Here is a 13,233-nt window from a genome sequence, read left to right on the forward strand (position 1 = left end):
TGGACATTATATCGTCGAGATGTTCAGAACTGTAATTATCACACTGTGATTAATGAGTTCTCCACATTCTTATGATTAATTTGAACCCTTGCTTGTTGTTTTATCTAATATAGTTTGTTCGTAATATGCTTTGCCGGTACTCAATTTCTTAACTAGTTTCCGCTAGTTGCCGGCAGAGCAGTTCGAGTGGCACGCAGGTTCTAACTTCCTTTAAGAAGCGCTATGGGCTAAGTATGCGCCAGCCAGAAAATCTGTCCTACCATAGAGCAGCAGCCTCAACTCGCTCGAATTTGAACGATTTTTATGATGTGTTAGGAAGTGTGTATGAGAAACAAGAACTGAATATCAAGCCTAATCTCATTTGAAATTTAGATGAAACAGGGTTTTCATTGGTTACCAAACCTAACAAAATAGTGTACCAGAAAGGAGCAAAGTCTGTCCACCTTCATACAACGGCAGAAAAAGGAGAATCAACAATTGTCTTGCTAGCGGAAGCTTATTCGGATTAGGCCTAAATAGTTCTCAAAATGTATTTTCTCGTAATATTTAATGCAGATATGTGTTAGATAAATTTATTAATTTACAATAATTATTATGCAAGTCTTTTCCTGTTATTAATCTTAATAACTGAAGCCCAGTTCTTCTATATTTATTGCCTAGTTTGTTAATGTGTGTTCAGTTCATGTGTGTAAACATATACTGATGTTTAGATTACATTAAAACATGTTTTGAGCTAAAAAGAGTATTCATGAAAATTGCATGTGTTACTGCGAAATAGCCTGAGCAGTACTGCGAAGTTACACGAGTTTCTGAAAGATACACATATGATCTCATGTTTTAGATGGAGCTATTTCCCTGTTGGGATACACTTAAAAAATCAGATTTTTATACCAACCAATAAAATTATGTCTAACTAGCCGTACCCGTGCGCTCCGCTGCACCCGTTAGAAATAAATATAAAGTAATTACATAATTAAAACAGGACATTTGATCCAGGGAATATTCGTGTTTGATAGAAGGATAAATCGTTTAATATGTTACTTAATTTAAATTGCATCCAAATAATTAAAATGCGATCATTTTGGTCCAGAGACACTCATTTGGTGCAATGACAATTCGTTTAACCTGTTTCTTAATTGTTATTACATGCAACCATAGTTTAATGAAGATTGATATCATTTAGATTTAATGTGTATATTTTATTTTACTTGTTATAGGTTTCCATTGAATTATGGTAATAACTTAATTTTAACCCTTGTTTTCTACGTATTCTGTAAATGGCGCTTGGCCCAATATGGTTCTGAACCCTTCAAATAACTTAAATTATATTATGTAATATTACATATTATATTATATTATATTATATTATATTATATTATATTATATTATATTATATCAGAAGTTACTGTAATAACATTATAGCATTATGTCCATCTAGAGAAACTACATTTTCCAATGGTGAAATAATAATTAATTATACAAATCGGTTAATTTAGCTTCCGATATTACTTCATACAAACACAGAAACATTGTCTGTAGGCTATCTTTCATAGCTTTCGATTGTTGCTGTCCAAGGCCCCTTATAGACGAAGTCATTTGTTTTTTATTTCATTACAAGGCCTTAGATGGCAGTTATTTTAATTTTAAAACTAATTTATCTCATTAAATATCAGTCCTATCAAAATTTTCCAAGGAATAAAACTTATCGCAAATTATTTTTAAAGAAACGTTTGTTATGTAACATTTTTCATAAAAATCACTAATAAGCGAGATATTTCGATTTATTTAATTCAGGCCCCCTTAAAAACCCCCTTTTAAATAATGTATTTTGAATGCCATATAGCCTAAAATCTAAGTTACAACGAACATAATTTATATTCCAATTTTCATCGAAATCCGTTCATCCATTATCGCGTGAAAAGGTAACAAACATACAGACAGACAGACATACATACATACAAACAAAAATAAAAAAAAAAGCGATTTTCGGTTTCAGGGTGGTTAATTATATATGTTAGGACCAATTATTTTTGGAAAATCGAAAATTACCAGAAAAATTTCGGCTACAGATTTATTATTAGTATAGATGATTAACTGCCGCATGAAGGAAATTTTTTAAAGCATTGTTGGGTATAACTATAGACACAAAACCTTAATACTGCGAAATTAGCCGAGTTTGCCTTACATATAATATTATTAGATCAACTGCCCTGGCACTATTTTATTTACGACTACATACACCTCTGAGCATAAGCTATCCAATGTAAGATATAGGACGATTTATAGCTGCAGAAGTTAAGAGCAATGTAAATGTTGCCTAGCAGAAAGGGGCACAACACTGAAAAAAAAAAGGTTACTCCCACTGCACACTACAGAATGCACAATGGAAACAGTTTGATTTTTTAAAAATACTTTTACGAGGTGAAGTCCAAGACAACAGACAAAAGCTGTAGGTTATCTTTCGTTGCATTATCAACAGCTTAGGTTATTTAGCGCCTGAATGAGATGAAGGTGATAATGATGGTGAAATGAATCCGGGGTCCAACACCGAAAGTTACCCAGCATTTGCTCATATTGTGTTGAGGGAAAACCCCGGAAAAAACTCAACCAGCAGACGCTGTATGTTAAATTTTGAGTATTGACATGTTCACAGCAGTCTGATGGTTTCTTTTACGACCAGCGATCTGGCACCACCAGCTCAACACCTGTTTATTGGAAGCTAATTCGTAACAAAGTTTGAGGATGGCGATTTCTTTGTGATAGTTGTGTAAGTGTCTCAGAGTGACTGCAGAGAACGACAGTCATAAGATTGGAGACCGTTTCTGCTATGCCGAACCTTTAAAATCAAAATGAGAATTCATGAATTGTCAATCCTTTCTCACAGACCAATACTTACTTGGAAAGTCCTGCTGATGTCAAGGAAAGGAGCCCGATCGAGGGCTGCAGAGTTGACTAACCGGTGGCTCACTATCAGCATCAACAGGCACACCGAGCACACCAGCGCTACACTGTATGCACTGAAACGGCGCTGCCTGCAACACACACAATTCAACACTGCATTACCTTTCTGATTGTACCATAGTCACAAATGTCTAGATTAGAACTACAATTATGTAAGTCTACTTTTGAAAATGGGAAATTAGGCCTACACTCTTTTAGAAATTATATACCGGTAATTGTTTCTGTCAGATACGTTTCCAGTTCACTGTGGACTAAAGCAAGGAGATGCACTATCACCATTACTTTTTAACTTTGCTCTAGAGTATGTCATTAGGAAAGTCCAGGATAATAGAGAGGGTTTGGAATTGAACGAGTTACATCAGCTGCTTGTCTATGCGGATGACGTGAATATGTTAGGAGAAAATCCACAAACGATTAGGGAAAACACGGAAATTTTACTTGAAGCAAGTAAAGAGATAGGTTTGAAAGTAAATCGCGAAAAGACAAAGTATATGATTATGTCTCGTGACGAGAATATTGTACGAAATGGAAATATAAAAATTGGAAATTTATCTTTTGAAGAGGTGGAGAAGTTCAAATATCTGGGAGTAACAGTAACAAATATAAATGCCACTCGGGAGGAAATTAAACACAGAATAAATATGGGAAGTGCCTGTTATTATTCGGTTGAGAAACTTTTATCATCCAGTCTGCTGTCGAAAAATCTGAAAGTTAGAATTTATAAAACAGTTATATTATCTGTTGTTCTGTATGGTTGTGAAACTTGGACTCTCACTTTGATAGAGGAACATAGGTTATGGTGTTTGAGAATAAGGTGTTTAGGAAAATATTTGGGGCTAAGAGGGATGAAGTTACAGGAGAATGGAGAAAGTTACACAACACAGAACTACACGCATTGTATTCTTCACTTGGCATAATTAGGAACATTAAATTCAGACGTTTGAGATGGGCAGGGCATGTAGCACGTATGGGAGAATCCAGAAATGCATATAGAGTGTTAGTTGGGAGGCCGGAGGGAAAAAGACCTTTAGGGAGGCCTAGACGTAGATGGGAAGATAATATTAAAATGGATTTGAAGGAGGTGGGATATGATGATAGAGAATGGATTAATCTTGCTCAGGATAGAGACCAATGGCGGGCTTATGTGAGGGCGGCAATGAACCCCCGGGTTCCTTAAAAGCCAGTAAGTATACTGATAATTGAGTTTCTGGATTATACGTACAGTAGTGGCAAAAAAACCGGACCGACCCTTGTAGCTGATTTCAGAGCCTTGTTCACTCAGAGCACGACAGACTGGTAACTAAGACTTTCGTGGTTCGAATTCTGCATGGGAAGGAAACTTTTTTTTGTTCCTTATTCAAATTTATTCCCAATACTCTTCGATTGCAGCGATATTTTACTACTTAATTAACTTATTATTCCCAGAACATGAATTTTATCAGCAATCGAAAAGTATTGGGAATAAATTTGAATATGGAACAAAAAAAAGTTTCCTTCCCAGGCAGGATTCGAACCACGAAAGTCTTAGTTACCAGTCAATCGTGCTCTGGAGTGAACAAGGCTATGAAATCAGCTACAAGGGTCGGTCCGGTTTCTTTTTTGCCAATACTGTACATCTATTATTATCAGTAAAGCTAGGATTCTTAGGTAAATAAACATTTTATTTGTACTGTAATAGAAACTCGTAATAATTGTGTTTTAAATTTCGGACAAAGTCACTTGAACATATATCTTAAATATTATTTCACACAAAATACATATTCTGAATGTTTTTATGTAAACACATATTTTCAAATATTGACATAAAACACAAAAAGTGTTTTACGTCACTCACTCACTCACTCACTCACTCACCCCCACTTATAATGAATTAATAAGAAAACAGCTATTAGTTATATTCATTTGTTTGATTTCTTTTGTAATTCTCATAAAATAGTATTTATTTTCTATTTATTTACATCGTTATCAATAACATTATAGTATGAAACAAGTTTATAATGTTTTACTTTATGGTATGAGTCAATTTTTAGGGAACGATCGAAGCGAGTTTCCTAATTTTGACGAATGCAATAACTGTAAAACATTATAAACAAGTTTCATACGTTATTTTTTTTGTACGACAGCATTACAAAACAATTAATACAGAAATAACATCAGATTTGTAATAATGGGTAGTTTGATATCATGGTCTATTAAGAAAGAGGTTGCTATGACAACAGTGATGTATTAAATTCCATAGTTTGCAAATCGTTTCATAATGTTAACATTATGACACGTTTTAGTTGGCATGGTAATATTTTACGGCATTGGTAAAATAATGTGGCTTATTATCAAAGTCCAGTATATACAGTCACGAAGCTCAATACGTAGTAAATATGCATCCATAGATAGTTGCTAACCACTAGAATCGCTACTATCTCCTCGTTACAGATAATGCGAAATAGTACCGGCACAGTCTACTGTTCCTAGCACCCTCACAACTCAAGCTTCGTGACTGTATACACTAGACCAGTGATGTCAACTGATGCCCATAGGAGCAAGCGCGCGCTTTAGAGCTCAGAAGAGCCTGAGCGCTTTACAGCGGAAAGAAAAGAGACAGACGAAAGAGATAGTATATGCCGCTTGGTCGAGCTATATACAGGGATGGCCAGCACTGATTCAATGGATTAAGGGAAGAGGACTTATTAAAGCTGATCCATGTTAATTTTTATATTTGTCTGAGAAGTATAAGTGTACTATAAGAATGTAAGTTTTACTTTAATGCTCATTTTTCACAAGTTTGCATTTTTATTCAAAATGAATATTTTCTCCAACTTTTCGTATAGAAAAGTGAAATTTTCAGGTATAGGCCTATTTATTTAGTAGCCTTACAGAATATTTTCGTAAATCTAATATACCGTATATACGTATATTACTGAAGATAGTGTATTGAAAATTTTGAAAATATTCGCATGGAAACTGTTTGTAAGGAAATTAATTAACAAAGCAACTACTGTTACATCATAAGCAAAAGATACGTGCCCATGTGTTGTAAAAATGTCGAGCAGATTTCGAGAAAATAATTTAATATTCTGATGATAGGAAGTTGCTCACAAATATCACCTTAAAAGCATAATGCTATAAGAGTTTTGTTATGTAATATTAGTTACACTTAAAACAGATACAGTACCTAGGTAACTTTGCTTTTACTGTAATATTGTTTTGATTAGTTTATTGATTACTTTTGTAAGGCTAAATATACCATCAATATAAATTCCAACTTATCATGTCAAACTCAATCTCTTTCTTTGGAATATCACTTTCTTTATGAATGATGTGTTTCATCCACTTAATACAGTATAATATTATACTACAATGGAATTTAAGTGAATATTCCTTCTTGACTCTCTATTATGTTATTAAGATTTAAAACACAAGTGAAATATTAAGAAATCAGTGTTAGTACTTTTGTTTTACAGACAATATAGATAATATTAAACAGAAAGAAGGTATATAAAAATAACGACATAAAATTTCACGTTCCGTTTGAAGTTTGTGCACCACAGGTTGCTTATTCATATACATAACCCTTCCTCTTTCCATACTTAGCGCTTACTGCCCGCACACGACGTCAAGGTCAGAAAAATGCGCTTGCTTTGACATCACTGCTGTATACACTAGACTGTGATATTATGAACGATTTTCAGTAACGATAAAGACTGTTTATAATGCTCATGTACAAAAATATATATTTCTGCTTGCTCATTCGTTCAAAATCAATCATAGTTGAAAGTAGGCCAGTGTTAGAATGACTGAAAGAAAGTTAAATTAAAGGAGGATTGGAGAAAACACATTTGTCTTCATAATTATAAAAGGAATAATAAGAAACACAATTAAATTTTGGCTGGAAAACCCGACAAAAAAACCACGAGAGAAACCAAGACAGACAACAAGATGGAACGTCTTGAGAGAGACAGATTGTGGGGATGGGAAGTAAATTGATTTCGCTCCAGAATAATCTAGCGATGTGTGTGTTGGAAGTAATTAATTTAGAGATTCTCGAAAACGACTACTTGAATGTTTCAAGACGTTTCTGTGTCAGCTAATAAAAGACTTCACTGCTTCTCGAATTTTAGGAATTTCTGTAACTCCAGATTAATATATCAACTTGGATTTTTTATTGGGAGTAGCAGGCAATTGTGTATGTACGCGCTAAGGCGCAACTTGAACGCTGTGTAGAACGAAAATCGCGAGTTCAAATCTCGTATAACTGCATAGATATTTCTTGCTGTCCATGTGATGTAGGGATTCGTAACAAGCTGTTTTTTACGGTGATGGGTTGTTAGCCCTTCGCCCAACCCCCAAGCTGGAGGACCACCCCTTATCGGCTGTCCACGACTGCTTATTCAATATATCCACAGCTACCCTCCATATCTGGAGGCCGTCTCCTCTATCCGCAACCTGAGGACGCGCCATGCCGTGGTGATAGGGACCCACAATACATGGAGATTTATCCTTTGAAGGGGTGGAAAAATTCAAATATCTTGGAGCAACAGTAACAAAAATATAAATGACACTCGGGAGGAAATTAAACACAGAATAAATATGGGAAATGAGTGTTATTATTCGGTTGAGAAGCTTTTATCATCTAGTCTGCTATCAAAAAATCTGAAAGTTAGAATTTATAAAACAGTTATATTACCGGTTGTTCTGTATGGTTGTGAAACTTGGACTCTCACTCTGAGAGAGGAACATAGGTTAAGGGTGTTTGAGAATAAGGCGCTTAGGAAAATATTTGGGGCTAAGAGGGACGAAGTTACAGGAGAATGGAGAAAGTTACACAACGCAGAACTGCACGCATTGTATTCTTCACCTGACATAATTAGGAACATTAAATCCAGGCATTTGAGATGGGCAGGGCATGTAGCACGTATGGGCGAATCCAGGAATGCATACAGATTGTTAGTCGGGAGACCGGAGGGAAAAAGACATTTGGGGAGGCCGAGACGTAGATGGGAGGATAATATTAAAATGGATTTGAGGGAGGTGGGATATGATGATAGGGACTGGATTAATCTTGCACAGGATAGGGACCGATGGCGGGCTTATGTGAGGGCGGCAATGAACCTTCGGGTTCCTTAAAAGCCATTTGTAAGTAAGTAAGTCCATGTGATGACCAAAGCTCGGAAGTTGGGGACTTGTGTCTTTGAACGTGGCTAAGCGACCGGACTTCAATGTCAACAAACTCCCGCTTCCAGCACGGAGGTACTGTCAGGTCTGCTATAAAAGTGGTTCCTGGCTGGAACAACATAATGATAATATTATGATAGGTTGAAACATCTAATTTTATAGCATATATATAAATAAACATGCAAAATACATCAAATTTACAGTTCTGCTCTGTACATTTCATTACAGTGTATGACTACATGCATTCGAAGATTTTCGAACCCATACATTCTTCGTCTGTTAGTTAAACATGATTTGAAACGAAGGAAACTTATTTCCACGTCACATGAAGTGACGGGAGCAAACTTTAATTTTTTTTTTTATTTATTTTAACTAGCTACCTAGTGAGTACAAATTGCATTTATAAAATAAAAATGTTTCTAGCCACTACCGTTAGAGCCAGGCTCGTGTACGGTGTGGTCTTAGTGAATAATATAACATAAAATTTACAAGGACAGTTTACTAAATACAGTAATTAACTTAATTCAAACCAATAAGTACAACACAAGAGCAAGAATAAAGAAGAAAGGGAAAACGAGAGAAAAATACACATTTAATATAAATTGACAATCCGACAGAAGCCAGTGATATTCGATAAAAACATGAATATAGTCGATAGAAATAAAAGGTAAAAAAGTACATTTGTTACTATTATATATCATGGATAATTTTACAAAATTCTTTTTTAAAAGTTTCAATTTTAAAAAATTTCAAATTTGGAAAATGGTTTGAAATTTTATTATAAAGTCTTGGGCCTAAATAAAATACTGAATATTTCACTGTCACTGTTTCCTGTTCGATTTTCAGCAGATCTCGTATCTGAGAAAGATAAGTATATCCTAAATCTTTCTCGCAAATAGTTTTCAATTAGTGTATCACTACTAGGGAAGGTCCCTCTACGACTTGATCCATGGCTATGGACAAATTCTCCATCAGTTTAAAGGACTGCAATGTCTTTCAATGAATGCCCGTTTCCAGCTCTAGTTTATGTGTGGTACAACTTACAAGATATAAACTCTGCATTAGAAGAAAATAATGTATCTCCTCAGAATTCCTCCACGAAATTCTGTACCTAAAATTTAAGAAATGCATTTTCAAACTTCCATAACACCCATTCGAATAACACGTATTTTCTATTTCCTCAAACAGACCGTTTACCTGTAATTCTCTTAATATCATTGGCTTCGACGTGACACAGTTTATTCTTTCGTCTTCTTGCCATTCGATGTGACCACTTTCTTAGTACAAACGACTGTCCCTGAGCACTTGCAGCGTGAGCTTTGTGTACGTTATGCCTGTAACCTTACTCAAGGACACGACACAAAAGTCCCCAAGATCCGAGCTTTGGTGATGACCTTTATTGTGAAGACCCGATGTCGAGTTGACTCTTATGTCACCGAAGTCTGGTTTGGTCCACGAAATTATTGACTCCGTTACGTATTTTCTTTTACACCCAAGTGCCTTTCGTGATATTTATTCAGTATCTCCACGCAAAAGGATATCAAATGTACTGATCGGTCTACACATCCTGATTGTCTTGTAGGCAATGTAAACAAGGAAAGAGATTGCATGTTACTTGCAAGTATGCGTTGCTTCACGCCTGTGAGTTAGTCAAACAGAGCTATACAGGCAATTGATTTTGTGAAAGGACGCGTAAAGTTGCCTAACTTCAGGGGATAATTAGATGCCTATTGTGCTGGGCTGAAATGTCGCATGTCTTAATTTTATCTGGAAAACTAGTCAATATCTTCTCTTTATTTTGCGACGTTACTAAAAATCTCATGGCTGTCCTCTCCCTAATTTATATTTCTGTGGTAGTAGTAGTAGTGGTGGTGGTTGTGGTGGTGGTCGTAGTAGTAGTAGTAGTAGTAGTAGTAGTAGTAGTAGTAGTAGTAGTAGTAGTAGTAGTAGTAGTAGTAGCAGCAGTAGTTATAAAATTTTGTGCGAGATCGTGCGTATTTGCTTGTTTTCCGCACAGAACCAATACGCGCGGTAAGTGTGAAATACCACATTCAGTATTCCTAACGTAACACACATAACAATTTCCCTCTTCTTACCGCTTAAGCGCGACATTCATTTTACTGCTTTAGGCTTTTAACATATTATTTTTAGAGACGTTTAACATAGTAATAATTATAAATTGGAAACTTACCACTGCAATTTGACCTAAATTGCAATGTTAATTATTGTTTTTAAATATTTGCAAAAATTAAGTAAAGTCTACTACTCCACGAAACTTATTGCATTCCTGATACAAGTAACATTAAGGAAACCGTGAAAAAATCAACAAGATTCCAGATGCCGATGTTATTACTGCAATATGTTATATAAATAATATTGTTAAAATATTAAAATGAAAAATAAATCATTACATAACCTTACCGTTTGTTTTAAGTTCGCATTTATAGACTGGGGGAAAAAAAGACAGACGTATATCACGGCCTGCTGGAGTATAGTAAACACAGAAAACATTTTATAGCAACAATGTTGAAGAAAGATATTTTGGTTTTCCGAAGTTGCCGTCATTAAACAGAAACCAAGATGGAGATTTCATTGCAACTGATTACAAATTCGTCTTTCAGGTATGTAATAAACGATCTTCGCACAAAATAATGTACGATACACGAGCGGTATGTTTGTTTTCATGTTCTCAGAAATTAAAAAAGCTCAACTACATTACGCTTTTTCAATCTTTTCCTCGACCATGAAAACGTCAACATACCGCTCTTGTAACGTATATTACTATTATGTACTTGGAAGATGTAAGTACACAAATTATTGCAACACATACTGCATGTTATTTTATAAATTAAGTCTAAATTTATTGATTTTCTTAATATAATAACAAATATTGTGTATTAGGTAATTTTTGAAATCCCTTAAGTCAGTGATGTCAAAGCAAGCGCATTTTTCTGACCTTGACGTCTTGCGCGGGCATCAAGAGCTAGGTATGGAAGGAGGAATAAGCAGCCTGTTGGATTAAGAAGACAGTGGTGTACAAACTTCAAACGGAACGTGAAATTTTATGTCGTTATTTTTATATGGCTTCTTTCTGTTTGATATTATCTATATTGTCTGTAAAACAAAAGTATTTACAACAATTTCTTAATATTTTAGTTGTGTTCTAAACGTTAATATCAAAGATTTAACAAGAAATATTCACGTAAATTCCATAGTAGTTTAACTATACTGTACTAAGTGAATGAAACACATCATTCATAAAGAAAGTGATATCCCAAGGAAAGAGATTGGGTATTACATAAGTTGGAATTGATATTGATGATATTTTTAGCCTTATAAAAGTAATCAATAAACTAATCAAAACAATATTATACAGTAGTACAAAGCAAAGTTACCTAGTATATGTTTTAACTGTAAGTAATATTTACTTACTTACTTACTGGCTTTTAAAGAATCGGGAGGTTCATTGCCGCCCTCACATAAGCCCGCCATTGGTCCCTATCCTGAGCAAGATTAATCCATTCTCTATCATCAAATCCCACTTCCCTCAAATTCATTTTAATATTATCTTCCCATCTACGTCTCGGCCTCCCTAAAGGTCTTTTTCCCTCCGGTCTCCCAACTAACACTCTATATGCATTTCTGGATTCACCCATACGTGCTACATGCCCTGCCCATCTCAAACGTCTGGATTTAATGTTCCTAATTATGTCAGGTGAAGAATACAATGCGTGCAGTTCTGTGTTGTGTAACTTTCTCCATTCTCTTGTAACTTCATCCCTCTTAGCCCCAAATATTTTCCTAAGCACCTTATTCTCAAATACCCTTAATCTCTGTTCCTCTCTCAAAGTGAGAGTCCAAGTTTCACAACCATACAGAACAACCGGTAATATAACTGTTTTATAAATTCCAACTTTCAGATTTTTCGACAACAGACTGGATGATAAAATTTTCTCAACCGAATAATAACAGGCATTTCCCATATTTATTCTGTGTTTAATTTCCTCCCGAGTATCATTTATACTGTATTTGTTACTGTTGCTCCCAGATATTTGAACTTCTCCACCTCTTCAAAAGATAAATCTCCTATTTTTATATTCCCATTTCGTACAATATTCTGGTCATGAGACATAATCATATACTTTTCGGGATTTACTTCCAACCCTATCTCTTTACTTGCTTCAAGTAAAATTTCCGTGTTTTCCCTAATCGTTTGTGGATTTTCTCCTAACATATTCACGTCATCCGCATAGACAAGAAGCTGATGTAACCCGTTCAATTCCAAACCCTCTGTGTTATCCTGAACTTTCCTAATGGCATATTGTAGAGCGAAGTTAAAAAGTAAAGGTGATAGTGCATCTCCTTGCTTTAGCCCACATTGAATTGGAAACGCATCTGATAGAAACTGACGTACACGAACTCTGCTGTACGTTTCACTGAGACAGATTTTAATTAATCGAACTAGTTTCTTGGGAATACCAAATTCATTAAGGATATAATATAAAACTTCTCTGTTAACCGAGTCATATGCCTTTTTGAAATCTATGTATAACTGATGCACTGTACCCTTATACTCCCATTTTTTCTCCATTATCTGTCGAATACAAAATATCTGGTCAATAGTTGATCTATTACGCCTAAAATCACATTGATGATCCCCAATAATTTCATCTACATATGGAGTTAATCTTCTCAAAAGAATATTGGACAAAATTTTGTACGACGTCAACAAAAGTGATAATATTATATAGACTTTAACGGCATGTTTCCGTGACTTATTCACTTAATATTTAAATTTCAGAATCAAAAATGTTTACAAATATATCCTAGTTTATAAATTATTCTTTTTTTTTTTCGTTTTGTCATAAGTTTACAATTCTTGACTTACGGGGTTTCAAGAATAACCAATTCAGCTGTGACCTATGCACAATGTAGGCAGCTCTGCATGAAAAGGAGTCAGTAAGTAATATTACATAACAAAACTCTTATCACAGTATGCTTTTAAGGTGATATTGGTGCGCAACTTCATCAGAATAATAAATTATTTTCTCGAAATCTGCTAAAGCTATAAAACTGACTCTTTTACAACACATCAGCACATAT

At 34.9% G+C, this 13,233-nt stretch overlaps 1 protein-coding gene across 3 annotated transcripts in view; it reads right to left on the reverse strand.

The window, feature by feature from the left end:
• The window catches only part of LOC138709440 (carbohydrate sulfotransferase 5-like), a 585,125-nt gene that overhangs the window by 33,126 nt on the left and 538,766 nt on the right, over window positions 1–13,233 (reverse strand). For all 3 annotated transcript variants that reach the window (XM_069840209.1, XM_069840207.1, XM_069840208.1), the window contains one exon: window positions 2,897–3,032. In XM_069840209.1, coding sequence (XP_069696310.1) covers window positions 2,897–3,032 — 136 coding nt within the window. The remainder of the gene's footprint in view (window positions 1–2,896; window positions 3,033–13,233) is intronic.

Source organism: Periplaneta americana, chromosome 11 (assembly GCF_040183065.1).
Source record: "Periplaneta americana isolate PAMFEO1 chromosome 11, P.americana_PAMFEO1_priV1, whole genome shotgun sequence".
Lineage (NCBI taxonomy): Eukaryota > Metazoa > Arthropoda > Insecta > Blattodea > Blattidae > Periplaneta > Periplaneta americana.